The sequence below is a fragment of the Pimephales promelas genome, chromosome 18 (genome assembly GCF_988280905.1).
Source record: "Pimephales promelas chromosome 18, fPimPro1.hap1.1, whole genome shotgun sequence".
NCBI lineage: Eukaryota > Metazoa > Chordata > Actinopteri > Cypriniformes > Leuciscidae > Pimephales > Pimephales promelas.
In genome coordinates, this window is record NC_142786.1 from 7,964,178 (window position 1) to 7,990,564 (window position 26,387).

At 36.6% G+C, this 26,387-nt stretch overlaps 2 protein-coding genes across 5 annotated transcripts in view; one reads left to right on the forward strand and one right to left on the reverse strand.

Moving 5' to 3' along the window:
• Positions 1 to 260: 260 nt before the first annotated feature.
• On the reverse strand, positions 261 to 5,241 carry olah (oleoyl-ACP hydrolase). 3 transcript variants are annotated; one of them, XM_039678560.2, is made up of 7 exons: positions 5,159 to 5,198; positions 4,668 to 4,808; positions 2,218 to 2,356; positions 1,979 to 2,078; positions 1,492 to 1,661; positions 1,305 to 1,387; positions 261 to 1,198 (listed from the first exon to the last, which is right to left on the reverse strand). In XM_039678560.2, the coding sequence occupies exons 2-7, from the start codon at positions 4,795 to 4,797 to the stop codon at positions 1,056 to 1,058; spliced, it is 765 nt and encodes a 254-aa protein (XP_039534494.2). In that variant the 5' UTR covers positions 4,798 to 4,808; positions 5,159 to 5,198; the 3' UTR covers positions 261 to 1,055. The 3 variants fall into 3 exon arrangements, with proteins under 3 accessions (XP_039534494.2, XP_088979124.1, XP_039534493.2); XM_089122998.1 differs by lacking the exon at positions 5,159 to 5,198 and adding an exon at positions 4,978 to 5,091; XM_039678559.2 differs by having other exon boundaries at positions 262 to 1,198; positions 5,168 to 5,241.
• A 396-nt stretch (positions 5,242 to 5,637) lies between these two features.
• The window catches only part of ago3b (argonaute RISC catalytic component 3b), a 28,545-nt gene continuing 7,795 nt past the window's right edge, over positions 5,638 to 26,387 (forward strand). The window contains exons 1-14 of one of the 2 annotated variants that reach the window (XM_039678561.2): positions 5,638 to 6,416; positions 15,465 to 15,636; positions 15,786 to 15,906; positions 17,379 to 17,587; positions 17,796 to 17,932; positions 18,248 to 18,382; positions 20,307 to 20,394; positions 20,603 to 20,750; positions 21,614 to 21,733; positions 21,876 to 22,019; positions 24,110 to 24,243; positions 24,346 to 24,530; positions 25,949 to 26,108; positions 26,240 to 26,330. In XM_039678561.2, coding sequence (XP_039534495.1) covers positions 6,398 to 6,416; positions 15,465 to 15,636; positions 15,786 to 15,906; positions 17,379 to 17,587; positions 17,796 to 17,932; positions 18,248 to 18,382; positions 20,307 to 20,394; positions 20,603 to 20,750; positions 21,614 to 21,733; positions 21,876 to 22,019; positions 24,110 to 24,243; positions 24,346 to 24,530; positions 25,949 to 26,108; positions 26,240 to 26,330 — 1,863 coding nt within the window. In that variant the 5' untranslated portion in view covers positions 5,638 to 6,397. The remainder of the gene's footprint in view (positions 6,417 to 15,464; positions 15,637 to 15,785; positions 15,907 to 17,378; positions 17,588 to 17,795; positions 17,933 to 18,247; positions 18,383 to 20,306; positions 20,395 to 20,602; positions 20,751 to 21,613; positions 21,734 to 21,875; positions 22,020 to 24,109; positions 24,244 to 24,345; positions 24,531 to 25,948; positions 26,109 to 26,239; positions 26,331 to 26,387) is intronic. The other variant, XM_039678562.2, reaches the window with a different exon arrangement.

Sequence of the window (26,387 nt, forward strand, 5' to 3'; positions counted from 1 at the left end):
ATAGGCCTATGCCAGATTTTTATCCTCTATCTGTATGTAGGCCTATAAATACTGTATATAATCATGATATATTGGTCATTTCAGTGTTTAATTAATGGAATGGATAGTTCTGGCATTAAATCAGTAGTTCACTTTTTAAAAAACTTTTGCTGATAATTTACTCACCTCATGTCATCCAAGATGTCCATGTCTTTCTTTCTTCAGTCGAAAAGAAATTAAGGTTTTTGATGAAAACATTCCAGCATTTTTCTTCATATAATGCACTTTAATGGGAACCAAATGGTTCAAGGTCCAAAAGACAGTTTCATTGCAAACTGCAAATTGTTCAAAGGGCTTTAAACGATTCCAGACGATGAATAAGGGTCTTATCAAGCGAAACGATCGCTCGTTTATGAAAAAAAAAAACAAAGTTTAAGTTTTATAAGCTCAAACACTCACCTTGCTCTGTTCTGTGATGTTCTCTGTTCTCGATCATCAAAATGAACAAATCTTTTTCTGAGTCTATTTGGTAATTTCGTTCGTTGAATGAACCAAATGAAGATTCGTTCATTTTGATGAACGAGTTCGAACAGGAGGGTAACAAACGTGCATCGCAGAACAGAGCAAGGCAAGCGATTAAGCTTATAAAACTTAAACTTTGTTTGTTTTTTTTGTTTGTTTTTTTAAATGAGCGATCGTTTCGCTTGATAAGACCCTTATTCATCGTCTGGAATCGTTTAAAGCCCTATGAACAGTTTGCACTGAAACTATCTTTTGGACATTGAACCGTTTGGTTCCCAATAAAGTGTATTATATGGAGATAAATCCTGGAATGTTTTCATCAAAAATCTTCATTTCTTTTCGACTGAAGAAAGAAAGACATGGACATCTTGGATGACATGGGGTGAGTAAATTATCAGCAAAAGTTTTTTTTTAAAAGTGAACTACTCCTTTAATTGGTTTACTCTCTGTCTGTTCTCTCTTTGTGTTCCATTAGTGAATATGAATTAAGAGTAGCCTACATAGTTATAGCATATATTTATCATGGTTGCAGTCACATTAATGAAAGAAAGTTTTCATAGATAGTCCATCTCTGCTGTTTCAAGATGTTTCGTGATGTGGTCCAGGATATATTTTTCATTTGCTGCTTCTTTCAAGTAAAAGTGAGATCCAGGAAGCATCTGCACAGTGAAGTCCCCACTCGTCATGTTCTTCCAAGCTATAAAGCGAAAGACAATACAAAACTTACATATAAATCTAAAATCAAACCCATGCATGACGTTGCAGAATTGTTGTAGTTTGTAAAAAAAAACTGAACCACTCGCCTTGTAAGTCATGGGGTACATCATCTTTTCCGTCAAAGCATGATACTGGACATGATAGGAAAGGTGTTGATGGTCTGCTGCACCTGCCGAACATATTTTATAATATAAAGATGTAAGTTCTTATGCCACATATGCTGATGTTTTGTACACAAGGAAATACTTTGTCTGTTTCTTCTCAAAAACCCACCTATAGTTGTCCAATATACCGATGTCTGCTTTCAGCGCAGGCAAGAAGAGTTTGGCAAGCTCAGCATTGGCCAGTATCTCTGGTGGTGTGCCTCCAATGGAAGATACCCATATAAGAAAGTCTTGATCTGACAAATCACTTCTTTTTGGTGCCTGTAGTCTTGTCTCAGACTTACACAAAATGTCATTTTATTACATAAAAATACATTTAGATACATTTATACATACAAGTATATTTGTTTTAATAAAGAAAGAAATGAAAATATCAACAAAAACAAAACAAAAATCGAATGGATTAACCACTCAATGTTATGTAATAGTTTTATGAAATTTGTTCATTTTGGGATTTTTGAAGATACTGTGTATTTCACATAATCTGGGGTGATCATGCTTTATAATTGTTTTCATGTGGCAAATGGTTCTAGCTGTTTTCTCATAATTCCATTCATATTTGACAGATATGACAATACAGATCAAATCACACTTACATATGGTGCAGAAGCTCCAGAGAGAAACAAGTGAATCGGCTCAAGATTGTGGACTTTCTTTACATGCTCGGCAAAGGCAAAGCAGGTCATTGCTCCAAAACTACAACAAAAAAAAAAAATATATATATTTGCATTATTATGCTGTCACTGTCCTGGCCCTACACATCAGGATCAGGACATTACAAACTTTTTAAAACCTGTCACAATTTCCTGTATAGTTTAGCAACAGTCTCACATACCTATGTCCGAAGAGTGCAAATGGCTTTTCTTTGAGTTGTGGAAGTATCACACCAATGACCTCATCAATGATTTCCTGCATATTTTGGAAAAATGGTTCTTTGGTTCTCCCTTCTCTTCCTGGCAGTCTAACTGAGTATACTGAAAATATATGAACAATTCAAATAAATTAGGTTAAAGGGATAGTTCACCCAAAAATGCAAATTCTGTCATCATTTACTCACCCTAATGTTGATCCAAACCCCGTAAGACTTGCATTCATCTTGAGTTCATCAAATGAAGATATTTAAATTGTCTTTAAGCCTTTAATTTAAGAGTTTATTCACATATAAATCAGCGAACATAAGCAGAAGCTCAACCTAAACCTGATGACGTGCGAGAACAAACCTCATTGGTTCTCGCAGAAGCTCAAACGTGCTGCGTAACGCGAGAATGAACCTCATTGGTTCTCGCACGTCAAGCGAACATAATTGAGCTTCTGTTTATCACAACTGATGTGTGAGTTGATGAATGCTTATATGTGAATCAAAGCACTCAGATTTCATTACAAATATCTTCATTTGTGTTCAAAAGATGAACAATAGTCTTAAGGGTTTGGAACGACATGAGTTGTTCTTATTGATGTGACAAATTGATGTAAATGATGACAGAATGTACATTTTTGGGTGAACTAACCATTTAAAAAATTAAATGTATTACATATATATATATATTTATATATATATATATATATATATATAGCGGGTCTGATGGGCCAAAGATAGGTATCAGCTGATAAAAGCAATTATTTAATTATATTTAAATTATATTTAAATATAATTTAAAGTACATTATAAACAGAAGGTTTTATCGCAATATATGTCGGAAATGGTTTAAATTTGTGAGTTGTATTCATTGTATTTTGTTAATATTACCCTGTAGGTATTCTGATTACCATTGTTGGTATTTTCTTAGATGTATCCATGTGTTTATACTCTGTTTTATTTTACCTTGTAGGTAATTGATTACCATTGTTGGTATTATTATAATTGTTACCTGAGTTCATGATCATGGTGCGTATTTAGGATATGTTTTGTTTTGTTTTGGTATTGTTTTGCCTTTGATGAGGGAGAAAGGGTTTCCCTTCCTTCCCTTCTTATGTTTTCATTTATGTACTTATATTCAGAATTGCTATCGAGTATTATGATATTGTGTAAGGAAGTAATTATTATCGTTTTGTTTTTCCTGTTTTTGGTAACCGGGGTGGGTTCAAATAAGTTTGACTTCTATCCACTCCGTTTCGAGCAATAGATTTAGGTTTGGTTAAAGTCGATGTAAATATTATGAATTTAAAGGCTTGTACAGATTAACCAAAATGCTGCGCATTGCCTTGTCATGTGTAACTGTATATTGCTCGAAATAAACAAATAAATAAAATAAAATAAAATAAAATAAAAATTTCAACTTTCACTGTATTTAAAAACAGCCAATAATCAGGGCCGAATATATCCTGTTAATCAAAAGGGGTCTCATTCTGTGTGTGAAGAAGTGTGCCTTGTGTTGAAATTAGGGCTGTCGAAGTTAACGTGACAATATTAGCGCATTAACAGTTAAAAACATTGACATTAAAGGGTTAGTTCATCCAAAAATAAAAATTATATTATTATTTACTCACTCTCATATTGTTCCACGACTTTCATTCATCTTCATAACACAAATGAAATTTGAATGAAATCCGAGAAATGCTTGAGCTTCCGTTTACCATTACAGATGTATGTGTTGATGAATGTTTATATGTAAATATAAAAGCTTAAATTAAATATGTTCATCATATAAAGCGGTCGTGTCTATTCAGAAAATTTGGAGTAAACCACTCAATATATATCGATTCGTTTTACGATCTCTTTATGAACTTTTGAAGCGGTAGTTTCAAAAGTTTGGTAGTTTGGTAGTTGCGTAGACTATCAATGGAGGGACAGAAAGCTCTCAGATTTCATTAAAAAATACCTTCATTTGTCTTACGAACATAAACAAAAGTCTTATGGGTTTTGAACGACAGGGTGAGTAACTGAAAGAATTTAATTTTTTGGTGAACTAACCCTTTAAAGCAGGCTCCAATGTTTAGGCCAGGGTTGCCAGGTCCGCTGTTTTTCCCTATAAAACATTATTTGTAGCCTGTCTCTCATTTTACAATCGCATGATTATACTTCTAAAGTAATTCTGATAAGAAACAAAGTCACAGCTTTCAAATGATGTCCAATTTTATCACGAAATTCAAACAACAAATTGCGTTTTGACGCTCTTAAATGTGACGTGACTGATCTGTAGCTTCCACTTCCTCCACTAATCTGCTTGAGTTAAAGCACAAAAGAAGATGCAAGGCCCTATGTTTTTAGCTTTGTTTAACCTCACGAAAGTTATCCAATGTTCAAAGTGAAATTGTGTATTACTGCATCTATATATTCATCTTTACCTTCAATAGAGCTGTTGAGAGCTTTGGCCCAGCGAGCATAGTGGATCGAGCCTCCACCTGCCCAGGGAAAACAGATGAGACGGACAGAAGCATCTGGGCACTTGTTGAAACAAGTAATGATTTTATCCATCCCTCTGAAACCTTAAGAATAACATTAAGAATAATGAATCCTATGCAAACTGTCAATATATAAAATACCTATAAATATTATGTCTGATCAGTATAACTGATGGCAAATATGGAAGATGAACAAAAAACATAAAAAAGTTATTGACCAAGAACTGACCCTGAATTACACTTGTTTGTTTACCTGAAGAAAACATTTTATTACATAAAGTTTGAGTTGAGTAGGCTACTGATCTCAATACTAGCTGTATTTAGACTACATATTTCGATATGTAGCCATTGTTTTGTTCCCACATGATGTAATCTTTCATAATTGAATGAATGCCTCTTTATTTTATAGATCATAGACAAAATAATTAATTTACTGTTCTCACGTTTACAGTGCGGAACACATCCCAGTTCGATCTTCTTCACTGGTAATGACATGCATGCTAAGCACACTGCTGCCATCTGTAGACCAAAGTTTTTTGTAAACTGATATAAAAAATATATAATTAAACATGAACAAAATAAAAATATAAGATTACCACAATGATTAACACTAAATGTGAAAATAAATACGTTTTTTTTTTTTCATTTTATAACATACCTTGAAACTTAACACTTCAAAATGGACATTAAATAAATGCATTGCATATATATATATATATATATATATATATATATATATATATATATATATATATATATATATATATATATATTCTTTCTTCACAATAAAAAAAAACTTTTTATAGATAACAATAAAATGCAGATCAAATAAATGCCATTATCTAGGAAGTGACGGCATTTCCTGCGTTTGGTATTTCCGGTGGGTCTCCCTGATTCATTGTTGCCATGTCTGCGCCTTTTAATGTCACGTTGTGCTTGTTGCTTCACAAACTCGCTTGAGTCGCTTATTAGAATGAGAGATTAGGGTTTGTTGTCTTATTTCCATAACATACTTAAAACTATAACATAAAACACAAACAAGCTTATTACGGCTGATTTTGGCGAGGCAAGTCGCTTATTCCGAGTTGATTTTATCAGGCCAGCTTGCTAGTTTTCGTAGCGATCTGGCAACATAGCCTGGACTGTACCGAGATGGTAAACCCAACCAAGGCAAACCGGTAACACGGAGTCGATGAGACGTCAACGACCGCTGGCAAACTCGGTCTAAAGCGACTGGAATAAAAGACACAATTTCGACTCAGTGAGGGATATTAAGCTATAAGCCTCATATATGTGTGTTTGTCGTTAAATTATAAGAGATTGTTCACTTTACAAGACACAGAGCGAAGGGTTCGAGGCTCCTGGCAAACTCTGTTTTCGCGACGGCTGTTACAAATATTTTCATTGGAGTCTTGTCAGCTTGTAACATTTACGGATCTGCGACACTCGGTTGGAGACACGGGGGGAGTTCGTGACTTTTGGTTGATTGACTCGTACTGGTTGGGTGGACCTCAGACCAGAGCACAGCCTCCGAGCGGCCCGCTTCAACACCCGCAGTAGGAGTTGGGTTTGTAGGTCGATTTACGGAGGATATTCAGCGGCTTAAAACAAACACCCTTCACCCGGCATTTGATCCCCTGGAGCCGGCTAGAATCCGGACAGAGACCTCATGAATGGAAATCGGAACTACAGGTAAATTACGTCGCTCTTGTGCTTTTCATACCGATTTGTCGATTCCGTACTCGGTGTAATTTTGTTAACGTTACGTCCACCGTCAGTACAACACACATTCATTGCTTAGCAAAAGTTCTTGGTCAATGACTAACTAACTGCTTTTCGAGATATGAATAAGCATTTACTGTAGCCAGTTTCTGAGTTTCTACTCAGTTACGTTTGGGCGTAGCAACCACATTTGTATGAGAGTTTGATTAGGTTTTTTTTTTTTTGTATCATATGCAGTGTGTGGAAGATCCTCCTGACTCACTTGCTCTGCTGACGTCACACAATTGTGGCCCAGCTGTCACGCACACGCACACGCACACGCACAGGTGCTGCGTTCGTCAGGTGCCGGGGGGAGGGGCGTGTTTCTGATTGACCGTTGCCATAGCGACTGTCATTGAATCACTGATTTTCTGCTATCAATCTGAACGATCTCATGTAGGATTTTGAATTTTGGAAGTCGTTCTTTATTTAATAGCCCAAGTAAAATGTATTTTTGATAGATTTCTCATAATGTATAGCGCAAAAACTGTAGACTATGTATTTGGGACGTGTGGGGTTACATTTTATTAGTCCGTTGGAATATATATGGAAATTCAAAAAAAAAAGTTAGTTTTTATTTTTTTATAATTTTTTTTTTATAAAGTCTTTCATTGTCGACTACTGTGTGCAGGGAGGACCAAATAACAATTTAGCTTGTGCAAGATATCAGATTGCATATAGTTATGCATCTTATTTGTTTTATTATATGTTCTTATTTGTAAAGCACTTTGTAATATTTTTTTTTGAAAGGAGCTATATAAATATAATTAAATAGATAAATATAAGACCCTATAGAAATTATTTTCCCCAAGTCACTTTAAATAAATAAATAAATAACCAGGACCTTGTCTTGATTGATATAGAGTGCAACAACTTTAATTTGTTGTGCTTTTCTCCCACAAGTATTTTTTTCATAAAGGTTTCCCATTAGGATGTTACAGAGTTATGCCACATGGACCAAGTCTATCAGTCATGATCACAACACTACAAACTTTGTTTTGAAGCAAAAAAATAATAGAAAATCAGACAAAAAGACAAAGGTACGTACAAGACTTGTGTATTTAACATTTTTAGTTAGGGAAAGAACTACAATCCCATGATGCATTGCGAACAGCACAATCAGTTTGAAAATAGGGATATAAAACGGCGTAGTTAAAAATGTTATATGTATAAAAACAATATATTTTACATTTATTGCAATATATATATATATAGTGTTTTCTTTCACAGTGCTTGCTTTTTTCGACGCTCTGATTGGTGTAATTTTCTGTACAACATCATGGGTAATTCCACTTAAACATGATTATTTATTTTTTTGTAAGCTGACATAATGTGTGCTGACAGAAGCAAATACCACGTTTTTTTTAAAAAAAATTTGAAAAAGTTATTGTTCAAAATCAATTTCCATATGGGAAAAAAGTGAATGGAGTTTGTACTTCCAGAACCCAATAGTTGCACTCTATAGAAGGATGGGCTGTTTGCACTGATCTATTTAAATTATTAAATCATTTACATAGATCAGTGGTTTTCACCTGCAAAGGTAACCATAGCAATGGTACTGCTTGAGTGCTTATCAAATTATTATTTATGACTTCATTATAATAAACAAATATTGTAAGAAACGTTAGTGCTTTAACATAGTTGACGTTTGGTTGACTGTGCGAAGGGCACCAAATAACAATTTGGCTTGTGCAAGATGAAATCAGAAAAGTCAAGCGTCATTGGCAAGTCATTGTAAAATGTCAACACAATGTATGAAGATTTTTAAAATTGCATTACTAAATCTAAAGGTATTTTACACAAAGACGCACTGAAAATTGAAAATTTCAATTAGAAATTGTATAAATAAGCTAGCAATTAAGGACAATAAAGGGATAGTTCACCCAAAGATGGAAATTAGCCCATGATTTACTCACACTGAAGCCATCCTAGGTGTATATGACATTCTTCTTACAGACGAATACAATCAGGGTAAAAAAAAAAAAAAAAACCTCTTGGCTTTATAATGGGAGTGAATGGGTGTATGTCTTTGGAAGTCCATCAAAGCACCAACATCTATGATTAAAGTGCTCTACCCCTCTCTGGTTGTTAATAAAGGCCTTCTGAAGTGAAGTGAAGCCAAGACGATGCATTTTTGTAAGGAAAAATATCCATATTTAAAACTTTATCGACTAAAATACTAGCTTCTGGCAGACGGCCGTTCGCACGCCAAACGTCTGAAAGAAGAATGTCATATACACCTAGGATGACTTCAGGGTGAGTAAATCATGGATCAATTTAAAATTTGGGGGTTAACCATTCCTTTAATCAATACTGACAATATAACAATGGCCAAATATTACTTATTTAGACATATTTGAGAATAAAGCTATACGTTCACACTGCGAGCCTTGGGGCACAACTCCGATTGATTGCTCAGATCTGATTTTCTTGTAGCTGTTCACCTTAGCTGTCTACGCCAGTGTTTCCCAACCCTGTTCCTGGCGGCACACCAACACTGCGTGTTTTCTTTGTCTCCCTAATCAAACACACCCGATTCAACCCATCAGCTCATTAACCCACCTGATTATGAGCTGATGGGTTGAATCAGGTGTGTTTGATAAGGGAGACAAAGAATACACGCAGTGTTGGTGTGCCGCCAGGAACAGGGTTGGGAAACACTGGTCTACGCTATCTCACGACCATTTCGTACGAGTGATTCAAAAGTGGCTAATTCGTACTAATTCATACGACCTCACTCGTACGAATTTGTACGATTTGTCTAAACCCACGTCACGTGACGGTTATGTTCAGGGGCGGGGTCAGGGGTAGGTCATTCGTACAAATTCATACGAATTGGCTAATTCGTAAAATATGTCCGATTTAGCAAAATCGTACTAATTCGTGCGAGTGAGGTCGTACGAATTGTTACGAATTAGCCACCTCGTAAAATTCGTACGAATTCCCGTGAGATCGGGTTGGTTTCCACTGTCGGCTATAAGTACTGAGCACTGAGCGTGCTAGTGTGTGCCAGGGCCAATCGCATTTTCACTGTCTCTTCTTGGGTTTGATCAAGCCTCATTAGGCCTTCCTTAATGGGCTGGGAGTTTTGTCCCGCCGAATACCTTTGTCCAAAGTGGCCCAACTTGGGCTTGAGGAGTGATCAGAAACAAAGGTAAAATTTATCTGGGTCAGGAGGATTCATGTTATTAAATCATGTATCAGGCTACCAGCTAACTTCAACATGTGGGCAATATCAGATGATGATATAAACAAATGTGGCTAATATCAGATAGATTCCAGTGAGAACATAACATGGTCCTGGACTGACCTCATCTGTAAAATTATGATAAAAAGACGTCACACAGCACGCAGTCATATGAAAATAATCACACATTAAACAAGCAATTACTCATTTGTTTAAAGCGAGATTTGCCACTGAAGCCAGGGAATACATTCACAGGCAATAAAAAACTGACGGGGATGTGAAAAAAACCCATTTTGAAACATTTATTATGATACGTGCCCTCGTGTTTTGCTTTCATGGAGTTGTCACTGTAATAGTAATGAGTTCTGACACATCACTCACTACCTTTCGCAATTTTCTTGAGAACTTTTGGTATGTAAAATATTTGAAGTGACTCATGAGCGCAGAATTGTGGTGAATGATGATGAATTGTGCATGAATTCTGATTTGACTGTTCAGACTGAGGTTGCATTGCAAAACGACTGACCTGTACTGGATTTAGGACGCATGTTGAGGTGGCCCAAATCAGAATAGAAAAGCTCAGAATCCATGTCTTTCGTGCTGTTCACACGAGCAAAGAAAATTGGTGCCACATTTACCTGCAGTCTGAACGTAGCCTAACTGGCCCGGCGGATATATCAGTCTGGTTCACTTCATTGGTATTTAAGATGACACAACTTAAATTAAAGTTTTGTTTTTAAACATGTTTTTAGTTTTAAAGGCTTTATTTGTAAAATTACTCTTGATTATTTCGTTTTTGTATATGTTGTCGAATATGGTCTTATGACTTTGAGAAATGAATTAATGGCTATTTGTGTGAGTGACTTGACTTCTCTAGTTGAGTACCAGCATGTCACAGAATTCATTTGACACTTATGCAAGTTCATGCAGACATTGGTGAAAAACTAAATATTAAAGTCTCGATTAAAGCATTGATTGGGATTATGGGCCGTTCACGTTTTTTCCATTCCACTGTGCTACTTTTCCATTGTTTTTCTTTGTAAACATTCTAGACTGACTTGTTTAACCATTGCACACTTTTGCAGCGTCTCACACATGACACGGCTTTCTAAAAATGCGGCACTCGAAAATATGCATTTCTTTTTCCCCATTTCCACTGCACACATCTTGTGTGTTAGCTTTGAAAGTCTTTGCTTTCTGTGTGAACCGCCCCTAACTCCTGAGCGCCTAATTACATTTGGATATCATAAGGTAAGATGCTGATTTTTGTGCTGCCAGGTAGTCAAATATGCAGTGTTTTTAAAGGGATAGTTCACTTTGAAATTAATTTTTGATATGTTTTAGCTTACCTCAAGGGCATCCAAGATGTAGTCTTTGTTTCCGTAGTATTTTCAATTTTGACATTTTTCAGTCAAACCGTTGTTGTCTATCACTCATACACTGGAGGCTAAGGGGGTCCACAAAAAAGCATGCACCGAGAAGTAAAAATTAAACATGATTTAATGACTCATAAATGTAAGTACACATTGATGGCCTAAGACACGAAACGAGCGGTTTGTGTGAGAAAACGAACACTATTTATATCGTTTCACCTCTTGTAATCATAGCCATGACAAAATGATCTGACGGCACGGGCGCTTCGGTCTACGTCACTCTTTGTTTATACAGAGATTTCAAAAGTTTTACCTTTCACTAAACATATTTAGATATACAGGAAACCGCAATGGAAGACGATTTCGGTATATCTAAATATGTTTAGGTAAAACTTCCGAAATCTCAGTGTAAATATTGAGTGACGTCACACGCAAGCGATCACTTCCGGCGTAACATTGAACTGATTCAGTTCAGTTGGACAGTGCACAACTGATTCAGATCACTTGGACGTCACTGTGATTACACAAGGTAAAAAGATATAAATACTGTTCGTTTTCTCACAAAAACCGCTCGTTTCGTGTCTTAGGCCATCAATGTGTACTTACATTTACGAGTCATTAAATCATGTTTAATTTTGACTTCTCTGTGCATGCTCTTTGGTGGACCCCCTTAGCCTCCAGTGTATAGACATAGATAGACATTAACGGTTTGACTGAAAAATATCAAAATTAAAAATACTGTGGAAACAAAGACACCTACATCTTGGATGCCCTTGAGGTAAGCTAAAACATTTTAAAAATTAATTTCAAAGTGAACTATCCCTTTAACATTTATTTAATTCTGAGCATTCTCGCGTAACTCTGTCCTCGTTCATTTGAATGCTCATTCCCTCTGTATGTGTTGTTTAAAATCCACCACCCTGCAATATCAAGCCCTGACCCCCAGCACCCCCCTGATAAAATATGTTCCCTCGACTATGTCAGTCTGTCATTAATAAAAGCTTATTTGCTATCTAGTGCAAAACTGTCTGACTGAACAGTAACAGACAACTTTAATTTTTTTTTTTGCTTGACTAGCTTTGAGCAATTAAATGATGAGAAAGGAGATGTCTCATTCTCGGAATGAGTGAAACCCCTGTTGTAAATGTGCCAGTCCCCCATTTGCCAGTAAAGTGAGTGTTACACTCCAAGCAACACAATAGGCTGTCAAACTCAGCTGAATGTGTTACCACATCACTGTCAAACATGCAGTTCCTCTTAGTCTGTGTCGTCAAGAAACTCCTATATTTAGCACACACTCTCAGGGATTTCAACTAAAGTGAGAAAAAGACTGTGAACAGTACAATCAACTCTTTCATGGTCAGATTTGTGCACAATCGTTGATGCGTGACCTTTGAGATCAATTGGTCCTGTGCCTATATATAGAAACAGCTGTTTTTCCTTTAATTGGTTGTAAGTGTAGACATGGTTGCCATGGCGAAAAGAAGCCACATGAGTGCAACCGGCATGGCAACGGCACACTGGGATGTGTAAGAAGCGGTTGCAGTCGAATTCCCCTTCCACACCTCTCAGTTACAGTTTTGTTCTGTTAACTTACCCCCCTCTAAAGCATCTGTTCAACAGCAGTAACACAGTCTCGCCTACTGTTACAACACAATGTCCCACTTAGGGTTGTCAAACGGTACTACTTCTACATAAAAAGTAGACCGTACGAGTACCGTGTATAGACACTAAACTAATGATAGACACTAGACGTGTCGATATACAGTTAAATATCGCGATAATGAACATATACGTTATTGTTAAATGATAAATGGACTGCATTTATGGCCATCAAAGCGCTTTACTTTTTTGCCTCACATTCACACACCGACGGCAGTGTCAGCCATACAAGGCGCCATCCAGTTCAAATGAACATTTTGGTGTTCAACTTTGCGTTTTTAAAAAATACAACAACCGTTAATTTTTCGTTTTCTAATTAGACCTGCGGATTAAATAAGGGGAAACGAATGAACACAAAAGTACACTGACCGTTTGGACATAATACGAGGCATAGTATTATGGAAACGCCGTCATTTCACAATATTTTTTATCGACATTCAGGAAAAAAAAAAATCGCAAAAGTTTTGTACAAATATGTATTGACGCCACTTAACCAAGCAAAAAGTTTTCACTCGGTTGTGCAATTTTAAACGGTTAATCGGTTAACCGGTTAACCATAGACACCCCTATTTTCGATTAAAATGTACATCACTGCGTGTATTCTTCATCAAAAAGGAATGTACACTTTGACGTAAACAAGCCCAGCTTGGTTGAGAAGCATGGTGGAACGAATGAAGACGCACTAAATCAAAATTCACATTCACTCTCTGACAGTAGATGGCGCTTATGGATCAGCGAAAACCACGTTTGTTAACCTCGTGAACAAAGCAGGCTGCACTACTTTCTCGCTGCATCGGAAATCAAACACTTCCCTACTATGTAGTGTGCGAAAAACGGTACACCAAAAGCATTGTATGTCCGAATACATAATATTAACTAAAACATTAGGCGAAAAGTCTACAGATGATTTAGAGGACAGACACTTTACTATTCCATGAGGCCATTGAAGGGGATATATGAATGAAAGTGAAGCAAGTTGCAACACAACTGACGCTGGCAGGTCACATGATAGTAACTACATGGTGGATGTAGTACATCCTAATTTCCTTCATACTACCCATATTCATGCTATATATAGAGCACACTTTATTTTACGGGCGTGAAGTAAAATCAAATGCGTCTACTCGGAGAGTGCACTGTCTGTTTCTAAACACTATTTAAATGTTTCAAACAACCATCCATTTTTTTTTTTTTTTTGCTATGGTTTTCAAAAAAATACTTAAATACTTAGCCTAACTCTTTCCCTGCCATTGACAAGTTATTTCGTCTTTTATGAGAAAGGATGTCCCCGCCAATGACAAGTTTTTACAGCTTTCTGTGTTTTGTTAAAACACTGGAGGGGCACAGCCAACTTTTTTTAAATGCTGGTGGGGAAAGAGTTAAAAACTTAGTAGGCTATTTACATTATAATCTGGACTAAAACATGCCATAGATATTTACTGAATATATATATATATATATATATATATATATATTTCCAGTATCACTTGTCATTAAAGTTTCATTAGTTAACGAAAATTTATCAGTTAACTAACTTTGAAATAAATGTTTTTTTATCTTAGTTAAAGGCACAGTATATAAGTTTAGTCGCTAGAAGTCGCTTATTCAAAACGACCGTAGATTGATAACGCTGTGAATGAATGTGGAATCATGGGTGTTGTCGTCTTCACCTTCACAGCCAATAGAAAGCAATCCAACGGCACTTCGAGTTTTTGGATGAACTAATATATTAAACTTTTATTAACGTTACTGTGGTGTAAAGCAGGATGGGGCTGAGAGTCTGGGGCTAATATGCCACAGTTGGCTGCTGCTGCTCCAACCATTTTGTTGTTTATGCTTATTTTACAATTAAAGTTACGATTAAGTTATGTTTAACATTCGCCACCTCCTTCGAAGTTGAATTTTGTTGTTACAGTTACATTTGATTGTATAAATGTGGTGTTTTTGGGAAATGTTAAAATGCAGAAAGTTTTCTGTGGTGGGTAAAGTTAGTGTAGGGGGATTGAATATAGTTTGTACAGTATAAAAATCATTATATTTATGGAATGTCCCCATGAAACATGAAAACAATTTTTATGAGTGTGTGTGAGTGCAGTCAAGTCACACACTAATGGCAATTATTTTATTTCCATCTCATCATTTGATTACAAATGCTGATTCTGCCAAATTAGTGTTAATTGTTTCATGTGTGGATTAAAAACCGCAGCAGGTTTTTAAAAAAAAAAAACGAAAAAATTTACACGTTTGCTTTCAAAAAATGTGTTCTATTTGATAAATATCTGTAAAGGTCGATTTTTTGGAAATCTTAGCCGACTGTGAATTTATTTGTTCTGCAGGTCTAATGGTATAGAAAAATGTGTTTGTAATCTGTAGTGTGTGTGTGTGGTGTGAGAATGCTGAGTGTTGTTTCCAATGAGTAGGCGTTTAGAATAATAACTCCGATACCACCCCCTCTTTTGAACGTCAATGTCAAGAAACGAGTGGGTGATTGCTGCGCTATTATTAATTGGATATTAATTCATTTCCATGAAATGTCAATGATGACAGATAAGAAATAACACTTGTAGGTCCATACAAAGGTTGTGGCTTGAATTTCTTGATGGTATCAGTTACATGCTTTTACACATAATTTTTTGTGGGAGCTTGTTTAGGTTTTCACTTTTATGTCAGTGGTAATAACCGATGTTGAAACTCTTAGTAATCTAATAAGTTTTGAGAACTCGTATTGATGGAAATCCCCTGTGATTTTCTTGACAGGAGCCGTTGGGGCTGCGCCCCTGTTCTCCGTTCCTCGGAGGCCAGGCTATGGCACCATGGGGAAGCCCATCAAGCTGCTGGCCAACTGCTTCCAGGTGGACATCCCCAAGATGGACGTCTACCTGTACGAGGTGGACATCAATCCAGAAAAGTGTCCACGGCGTGTTAACAGGTGCCAAATACTGAGAATATATTATTTGATATACATTGTTTTCAACACTTATTTATTTTACAAACAGCATATTTACAATTAAGAGACTCGTGAATTAATCAGTATACAGTCAAATTAAAAACTGGTTTTATTTCTGTAATGTCTTCTAGGGAGGTGGTGGATACCATGGTTCAGCACTTCAAGGTGACAATTTTTGGAGACAGAAGACCAGTCTATGATGGCAAGAAAAGCCTCTACACCGCCCAGCCGTTACCAGTGGCCTCCGGGGGGGTAAGACACATAAATGGCCCCATAAATAGATACCAGGGTTGGTGGGAAATAACTTGCGTCTTGATTAAATTGTGTGTTCATTATGATATTCCTCTTATCAGACATAGTGTAGTTTTTTCCCCTAATGTTTATAAAAGCTACTTGAATGTCTTAAAGGGTTAGTTCACCCAAAAAATGAAAATTCTGTCATTAAAGGAGTAGTTCACTTTTGAAAAAAACTTTTGCTGATAATTTACTCACCCCCATGTCATCCAAGATGTCCATGTCTTTCTTTCTTCAGTCGAAAAGAAATTAAGGTTTTTGATGAAAACATTCCAGCATTTTTCTCCATATAATGCACTTCAGTGAGAACCAAATGGTTCAAGGTCCAAAAGACACTTTCAGTGCAAACTGCAAACTGTTCAAAAGGCTTTAAACGATTCCAGACGATGAATAAGGGTCTTATCAAGCGACACGATCGCTCATTTAAAAAAAAAATAACAAAGTTTAAGTTTTATAAGCTCAAATGCTCGCCTTGCATCTAAATGAACGAATCTTTTTCCGAGTCATTTGGTTCATTCAATGACTCAGAAAAAGATTTGTTCATTTTGATGAACGAGTTCAAACAGGAGAGTCACGAACATGCATTGCAGTACAGAGCAAGGCGAGCATTTGAGCTTATAAAACTTAAACTTTATTATTATTTTTTTTTAAATGAGCGATCGTTTCGCTTGATAAGACCCTTATTCATCGTCTGGAATCGTTTAAAGCTCTTGAACAGTTTGCAGTTTGTACTGAAAGTGTCTTTTGGACCTTGAACCTTTTGGGTCCCATTAAAGTGCATTATGCTGGAATGTTTTCATCAAAAACCTTAATTTCTTTTTGACTGAAGAAAGAAAGACATGGACATCATGGATGACATGGGGGTGAGTAAATTGTCAGCAAAAGTTTTTCAAAAGTGAACTACTCCTTTAATTACTCCTTTTATTTGTGGTCCAAAGATGAACGGAGGTCTTATGGGTTTGGAACAACATGAGGGTGAGTAATTAATGACAGAATTTTCATTTTTGGGTGAACCATTTAATGTAACTAAGGCCTAATCCTGGCTTAATCTAAACCCTGTCTGTGAAACCAGGCCTTTGAATATTTAAATACAACATGCGTGCTCGTTTTAGTTTTGTGTGTCTTGTGTGTCTGCTGCACTTGTTTTGTGCACGAGCTGCACCACACGCACCTCAAAACTATGCACTCTAATGATTAATGCTTAATCCACCATAGTTTTATCGATTAACATCGATAAGTTTTATTAATTACATTTTTATTGACAATTAATCAATCGTCAATTAACCGTTAGCAACCCTAATGAAGACTTGTGTATTTTCACACTTTTTTTTTTACAATTTAAAGGAACATCTCATACTTTTGAAGGTTTTCATGACTATATCCTGTATGGCTGGATAAAATATCAATGCAAATTTGTGAAATATCTGTAGGTGGACCTGGATGTGACCTTGCCAGGTGAAGGTGGGAAGGACAGGCTGTTCAAGGTCTCCATTAAATTCGTGTCACTGGTCAGCTGGCACATGCTGCATGAGGTCCTCACTGGGCGAAGCACGTCTGATCCACTGGAGCTGGATAAGCCAATCAGCACCAATCCCATACACGCTGTAGATGTTGTTCTGCGCCATCTGCCCTCTATGAGGTAAGAGTTCCCCATGAGTACTCTTACAGGGCTTTTAATACAATTAGAAACAAAGTGCTTATGTCTTCAGCGATGCAATGCATACCTAGTCAAATGAGACGAGTGTTTTCTTAAGGATCAGTGTGTAGCAGTTAGATAAGGATCATTTTGGAGTGCACATGTTTGTTCTGCAGGTAACATCTGTGTTATTTGTCTTCTCTGGCTTCAGGTACACCCCAGTGGGACGGTCTTTTTTCTCCTCCCCCGAGGGCTATGATCACCCGCTGGGTGGGGGGAGGGAGGTGTGGTTTGGTTTCCACCAATCTGTGCGGCCAGCTATGTGGAAAATGATGTTGAACATTGATGGTAAGTCAGAGAAGATTATAAAAACACACTTTTGCTTGATTTATCCAGTTACATGATCTGGATGTGGTTATTAAAGATTAAAAAGATAAATTAATCACCGTCTCTCAGCAATGTTAAGTATGTAATTTATGTGCCATTAACAGTTTTCGAATAAAAACGTTTTCCCCTATCTGTCATTGGTCCAACAAGCAGAAAGCATTGCCACTTTCAATAGCATTACAGCGTTTGCAGTGTATTTTGGGTGGATTCAACCTTCAAATGAATTATTTAATTAACTGTTGATGTAACGTTGACCGAGTTTTATTTTCCCCATAGTGTCTGCCACGGCTTTCTACAAAGCTCAACCTGTGATTCAGTTTATGTGTGAGGTTCTGGATATCCACAACATTGATGAGCAGCCTCGTCCTCTTACGGATTCCCACAGAGTCAAATTCACCAAAGAGATCAAAGGTTTGTGTGAACATGGTGGCAAGTTCTAGAGTTTTCTTTGTCGTATGTTGACTGATCCGCTAAAGCCATTGTCAGAACTCTATTATGAATTATAGTAGCTCTCACATTGTTAGCATTGCACTCTAATGTTAATGATTTGACTATGGGTCATTATGTAGGTTTGATTACCCGGGAAGTTCATGATATGTATAGCGTGAAGGCAATAGACGGTATGCCCGTGACGTCACCGTCGGCCGGAGTGCATGCAGTTACTTGCAGTGAGTGGCAAAAAGACTGAGCTTGAATGCCTCGAAAAACAAACACAACACATATAAAGTGCGAAAGAGCTTTGCGATTGACTGTACAACTAGATTTGACAAAAAATTGGAGCTATATATTTACTGACTGCTATAGAAAGAGGAGCAAATGGATCGCTGCAATTCACAGAAACAACTGGACTCCAGTCAGCTAAAGCTGGATTTGCAGTTATCATTTTGTGTCTCTTCTGAATTTAGGTGTAAAACCATACCCATATATTTTGTGTTGTTATACAACAACTCATCAATTAAATATTAATCATTGCATATTCTTCATTATTGGATGTTTTTTAATAAACACTGACCAAAAAAAAACTATAAAGTTTTAGGGCTGGACGATATGATGATATAGGCTATATATAACACTGATATAAGTGGTCACCCGGATTTAGACCTACCTATATTGTATTTATATGAAGCGTAAACAGGCAAATTTGCTTTATGTTTAGGTCTATATTGCTTTTATTTCCCCGGTGTCGAATTCAGGCAAACATAAATGTCAGGCAACATGATTCCTGGCTGCATGCCAATATCCATGGATCACTGGATCTTTAGTAAGTTGTAAGGAACACTATATTGAGTCCAACATTTAGTTTAATTGATAAAATTGTTCGTTTTAGTCGCATTTTCGCAGTTTCCCCTATTAAATCCAGTCACGCAGCAGATCTTTTGCCACTCAGTCAGTCTGGAATGGGTTGTTCTGGTGGGAAAGTGACGTCAATGCATTCCCTCTATACCATTTTAAAAGTTTAGGGTCATTATGATTTTTAATTAATACTTTTATTCAGCAAGGATGCATTACATTGGTCAAAATTGACAGCAGAGGTGTAAAGTCCAGGGGTCAGAAAGTAAAAGTCCTGCCATATGTTTATTCCACCCATGAATTCACTAATTTCACTAATTAGTTATATCTCCTGGCTGAAAAACTGTGCTAATTAGCAAATCCAGGTCAATGGAACAAAATACTTTCTGAACCTTTGACAGTAAAGACTTTTACATTGTTACAAAAACAAAATCTATTTCAAATACATGCTATGCTTTTTAACTTGTTAAAAGGTTTTCAACATTAATAGTGAAATGGTTTCTTGAGCAGCAAATTTGAATAATTTCTACAGGATAATGTGACACTGGAGTAGTGATGTTGAAAATCGGCTCAGCCATCACAGGAATAAATTACATTTTAAAATAAAATTTATAATTTATTGTATATATTGTAACAATATTTCACAATATTACTGATACTACTGTTGTTGTTTTTTACATTAGATAAATGCAGATTTTTTTAAAAATGTGATTAATCAGTAGCTGGTTTCCATTGACATATTTTAATGCACATTTCGGGATAACATAAAAACGTTGAGTTGAAATACAAAGATGTGTAATTGCCAGTTTTGTTCTCTTGGATACATGGGAAAGAAATGCTGCTTTATTTGCAAATTGTTCCTTTAGATTTTTGCCTAAATTACATTTTGGAACTTGGATTTATACATGATATTCACTGTAGTGGATTTAATAGTGAAAACCCACTACTCTACTCTGACTTAGACCTATATCAGTCTTATGCTGAGCTGTAAACTGCCCAGTTGTCTCTGTATAGTGGTGTAAATTTGATCTTCTCCTCTCATCAGGTCTAAAGGTGGAGGTCACCCACTGTGGCACCATGCGGAGGAAGTACAGGGTGTGTAATGTTACTCGACGGCCGGCCAGCCACCAGACGTAAGAGTATATGCAGCTTCGTTCATCTGTCTTATGATAATGTGAGGTTGGGTCTCTGTAAGCAGACATGTCAATAAGTCTGTACTGTCACTACAGGAAATATTTGACTTCCGAAGAGCGAACACTTTAGAAACTGTCTCAGAATTCTTTCAATTCTGTTTAGTTAATCTTTCCAGTGCTTCATTATTTTTTTCTTTTACTTTGTCAGGTTTCCTCTACAGCTGGAAAATGGACAGACTGTAGAGAGAACAGTTGCACAATATTTCAGGGAAAAGTACAACTTACAGCTCAAGTACCCCCATCTGCCCTGTCTGCAAGTGGGGCAGGAGCAGAAACACACGTACCTGCCTTTGGAGGTAAGAGTCAAGAGATTTGATAACTTATTGTATGTTAGCAGGAACCATTTCCTTCCACACATTCATATGGCAGTCGCCATCTCTTCCCTGATTTGTGGATTTTTGAAGCATAATTTTTAGACACTTAAAGGGATAGTTCACTTTGAAATTAATTTTTGATATGTTTTAGCTTACCTCAAGGACATCCAAGATGTAGCTGTCTTTGTTTTCACACTAGTTTAATTTTTTTATATTTTTAAGTCAAACCGTTCTTGTCTGTCAGTCATATAATGCATGTCTATGGTCACCACCTCAAAGAGCATGCACAGAGAAGTCCAAATTAAATATGAATTAATGACTCGTAAATTTAAGTGCACATTGATGGCCTAAGACACGAAACAAGCGTTTTGTGTTAGAAAATTAACAGTATTTATATCATTTTTACCTCTTGTAACCACAGCCACAAAGCCCCCGTGCCCTCAGATGTGGTTACACAAGGTAAAAACTATATAAATACCCTTAGTTTTTTTTTTTTTACACAAACCGCTCATTTCGTGTCTTAGGCCATCAATGTGCACTTAAATCACTTAAGTCATTAAATCATGTTTATTTGGACTTCTCTGTGCATGCTCTTTGAGGTGGTGACCATAGACCTGCATTATATGACTGACTGTTCTTTTCTGAACGGTTTGACCTAAAAATATCAAAATTGAACATATTGCGAAAACAAAGACACCTACACCTTGGATGCCCTTGAGGTAAGCTAAAACATATCAAAAATTGATTTCAAAGTGAACTATCCCTTTAACGGCACCTTTAGAAGATTTTAGATGTCTTGATCCTTTTTAATGGTGACCATATTGGCCATCCTCTTCATCACTCAGGTGTGCAACATTGTGGCAGGCCAGCGCTGCATTAAGAAATTAACTGACAACCAAACCTCCACCATGATCAAAGCCACGGCCCGCTCGGCACCGGACAGACAAGAGGAGATCAGCAGACTGGTGAGTTCAACACTAACACAATAAAGAAAACAGACTCCACAACATCTCTGCTAGTCTCAATGATCTAAGATCCTCAGTGGCGGAAAACCAACACCGTCACAAGGCCCGATTCTCATGTATAAATCTTTTGCTCAAACCATAGGTGCGCAGTGCCAACTACAACTCGGACCCCTTCGTGCAGGAGTTCCAGTTCCGTGTGCGGGACGAGATGGAGGAGGTGACGGGTCGCGTCCTGCCCGCCCCCATGCTGCAGTACGGCGGCAGGGTGAGCTCTGAACACTTTATGGTACCCGTCCCCTTTCACTCATGCGCCGTATGTTTGTTTGTGTTTGAGTAGAAGGCTAGAAACTTGCCATGGTTTGTGTCTAGATTTAACATTATAATTAATGTGTATGCTAATTTTGAAGGAGAGTTAATCGCCGTGCACACCAATAACATTAACTATATTAGCATCCACACCAGTGGATGATATCGTTCTCTTTACCTATTCAGATACATTGTTCTGCTTGAAATGCTCAAGCTCTTTAAAGCAGAATGGATTCTAATTGGCTGTCAATGTTTTTATCATTCAAATTGATTCCAACAATTTGTGGTGTTATTTTTATAGTTGTGTAGACTCTATTCCTTTATATTTTGAGCGATTTTTAGAACTACATCTTTATCGTTATCGTCTTTGGTGTGAACGAGCCTTTAGTTTCTCTGTCTGTTGTTTTCAATGCAATGAGGTTTGTTGCTCATGTTCAATTGCTTGCTTGTTCTGTTTACACATTTTTCTTTTGCATTTGGAAAATACTAATTATTTTCTCATTTTTTATGTGTGATTTTATTGTGTGTTATGTGTGATTTAGTGTAAATATTGTGAATATGTGTAGCTATTTATAGGAATGTTAATATAGCATTGAATGTATGATTTTGAATGGTTTTATGTAACTTATCCTCAACATTTCTGTTGTGGAACACAAAATAACAAATTCTGCTGTCAAGCAAGACTTAGAATATTGTTGTATAGACTTTTTATGATGTTATTTTGGCCTTTTTTGTGTTTGACATGCCTTTTAAAAATTACTTTCTGTTCCATAGAAGGAAATTCAAGATTCTGAGTAAACGATCATTACTTCTTTGAGCTTGAACTATCCACAAGTTTCCTACGCCCCATGAGGCCTTGCGTCAAAAGTGGGCGCGACTTCCGGTTGGAAGTAAACAAAGCGCGATTTGACATGCTTGACACTCGTTCATTCAACAGTCGACAGTCATTCAAGTTATAGCGATCCAAACTAGCTAACGATGTGGGAACACAACCTCAACGAAATTCAAAAGGGTGAAATAACAGTACCTTTACCCTCCGCAGTAGTTGATTGGGAGTATTATAATAACATTATTAATAATCAATACTCATCAAGGCATGGTGACAGACAGTTGTGTGAGCTGACAAACAATTAAAATAAAAAATACACACTTAGTCATTGTGCTTTAGAGTTTATTCAAAATTATAAATGAATGTGCTGCTTGAATACATTAACTGGCACATTTGGTATTCTGTCAACAGATCCTGAGTTTAGGAGTAACATCAGTAGCGAACAGCCAATCACATGCTGATAGAGTTTATAGAATATTAAGAATTTAAACAAATGTACACAGGAAGATTCGTCGTCTTTTGGGAGGCGATGGAAACTACGGTCGTTGGCAGGATCAGAGACGGGCTCTGGCAGAATCACTGTGATTTCGTTTTCAGCTTATGTTCAAAACAATCCCGTTTAAGCCACTAAATTAGTTTAGTCCGGTTATACATACAACCGCGAACAGCACATGTTGTCCCTGAGCTCCGTAACGACATCTCTCATAAAGATTTGCGTCTTTCAATAGTAAAATAATTCTCCGAGAAACAGCTAGCCTCTTCGCTAACTAACACACAAAATACCATTGGAATGCTACTTCCGCCGCGTCACCGGAAGTTTCACCCACTTTATTTTTTACAGGAGCGCCCCTCGGAAACTTGTGGATATAACTTTGTATGTACTAAAAATATTTTTCAATATTTTTCAGTCTAAACCAACATTTAGCAGATTTGCTTTAAAGGGATAGTTCATCATTTACTCACCCTCAAATTGTTCCAAACCTGTGTAAAATTCTTTCTTCTGCTAAAAGACAAAAGAATATGAGTAACCTAACACTTGATGAGCACCATTGAAGAAATTCATACAGGTTTGGAACAACTTGAGGTGATCTATCACTTTAAGATCCCAAAGTTTGCCAGCGTTTATATCATTATATACTGTAAAGTTAATCCAAATAATTATATCCTATAGTACTCCTATAGAGTTTGTACACTGTTTAATCTCAGTAAATTAAGACAACCTTTGTATACATGCGTTACAGAATCGTACAGTAGCCACCCCAAGCCATGGCGTGTGGGACATGAGAGGCAAGCAGTTTCACACTGGTGTGGAGATCAAGATGTGGGCCATTGCTTGCTTTGCCACTCAGAGACAATGCAGAGAGGAAGTTCTCAAGTAAAGCTTTCTCCATCTTTTGGTCATTAACAAAGCAATAATTGGAATTAAAACCAAAACACTAAAGCATCTCTCTTTTGTCTGCTTTTTTTTTTTTTGCAGGGGCTTTACAGACCAGCTGCGGAAGATCTCTAAGGATGCAGGGATGCCCATCCAAGGCCAGCCATGTTTCTGCAAATACGCTCAGGGAGCAGATAATGTGGAGCCCATGTTCCGTCACCTGAAAAACACGTACGCCGGCCTACAACTCATCATTGTCATACTGCCTGGGAAAACTCCTGTCTATGGTAACTATATATGGATGGACAGATGCAGGCCCTTTTTAATGTGCTTTTTATTTCGTCATCAACTTCCTAAAGACGGCATGAATATTTCTTTGAATTTTGCCTTTTTACTGTGAATCAATATCCAACCTCTGATTCAACTATGCATTTGCGCCATTATTTAAGGGGTGTTAGTAAAAAAAAAAAATATTTACAGCCAGTGCTTGACATTAACTTTTTTGCTCACTAGCCATTAGCCAATGTGGCTAGTGATTTTCCAAAATTACTTGCCACACAGCACTTTAACTAGCCACATTTTTGTTGTTGGAAAATTACGTTTTATATAATTTAAGTTGACAATGGGGCTTAAAACATGCTAAAATTGACTAATATTAGCATTAGCTCTGATAAGGTTGTAAAGGTCCTTTTTTGAAAACATGTTATCTATTAAGATAAACACATAAAATAATACTTTTTTACATCAGTAAATACTGTAATACAGAGTAGAACAATTATCTGCAATAGAAATGATGAGCAAAGAATAAATAATTTTTTCTAATAAAAAATCCACAATTAAGGCAACAGGATTACAACTTTATATAGGCCCACCACACATGAAATCCACCGCATTTGGCGGGTGTTAGTATAAAGCCCTGTTTACAGCAAATATTTAAAATTTCTGGTTGCAAAAAAAAAATTGTTACTTTTTTTTTTACTGTGATGGAAAAGTTGAGTTTTCAGCAGCCATTAATCTAGTCTTCATTGTCACATGATCCTGATTTGGTGCTCAAGAAACATTTCTTATTATTATTCTTAATTTTGAAAACAGTTGTGCTGCTTAATATTTTTGTTGAAGCCATGATTAATTTTTTTCAGGATTATATAATGAATAGAAAGCATTTATTTGAATTGGAAATTTTGATCAATTTAATGCATCTTTGTGGAATGAAAGTATCAATTTTATTTTAATGAAAAAATTAATGGCCCCAGACATTTGAATGGTAGTGTATATGTGTAATAATATGTATATGTGAAATATGTAATTATATATTGTAATGAAGTATTATACAGGATTATACACAAAAAATGTGTTGTTTGTATAATTGACACCCAGATGTGTGCAACAGTTCAACATATTTTAGTCAACATATTTTTAGAAGTATGGATGAGAAGTATATGGTAAATACACACGTGCAGTTAACCATGTATACAAATTACAATATACACAGTGAACACATTAAAGTACAAGTAGTAAACTATATACAGTTTTACCTCCAACGCGAAAAACTTCCAAACTGGTTTGGAACTTGTAACACGTCAGTCATACTCGCCACCATCTTGTTTTTGTCAAATTAAATGATTTAAATTTGGTGTTTATTTTCCCATGATATATTCTTTGAGTTGCTGGCTGTTGCACTCAAGTCTGTGCTCTCGTTCTCCAGCGGAAGTGAAACGCGTTGGAGACACACTTCTGGGAATGGCAACTCAATGCGTTCAGGTGAAGAATGTAGTGAAGACCTCCCCTCAGACCCTCTCCAACCTGTGTCTCAAGATCAATGTCAAACTTGGCGGCATCAACAACATATTGGTACCCCATCAGCGGTAAGAGAAATCAAAAGTGAATTAAGTCACTCCATTCATTTCACTGAAAACTTAATTCTCTTGTTTGGACATGCTTTCCTTAAATGTACTAAACATCTTGTTTGTGTGCATTTATATTGTTTGTTTTTTAGCCCGTCTGTTTTCCAGCAGCCCGTCATTTTTCTGGGAGCTGATGTCACTCATCCGCCCGCAGGAGATGGAAAGAAACCCTCCATTGCAGCTGTGAGAAAGACCGACCACATATACATAAGACACTTTACAATGTCATCACATCATACT

What these genes read in the sequence shown, in the direction of transcription:
- olah (XM_039678559.2), bottom strand. Translation starts at nt 5,219, where the DNA reads ATGTCATTACCAGTGAAGAAGATCGAACTGGGATGTGTTCCGCACTGT. An exon ending in GGTATATTGGACAACTATAG is followed by an intron (nt 1,388 to 1,491) that starts GTGGGTTTTTGA and finishes TATGTTCGGCAG; the next exon opens with GTGCAGCAGACCATCAACAC. An exon ending in TGTACCCCATGACTTACAAG is followed by an intron (nt 1,199 to 1,304) that starts GCGAGTGGTTCA and finishes TTCGCTTTATAG; the next exon opens with CTTGGAAGAACATGACGAGT.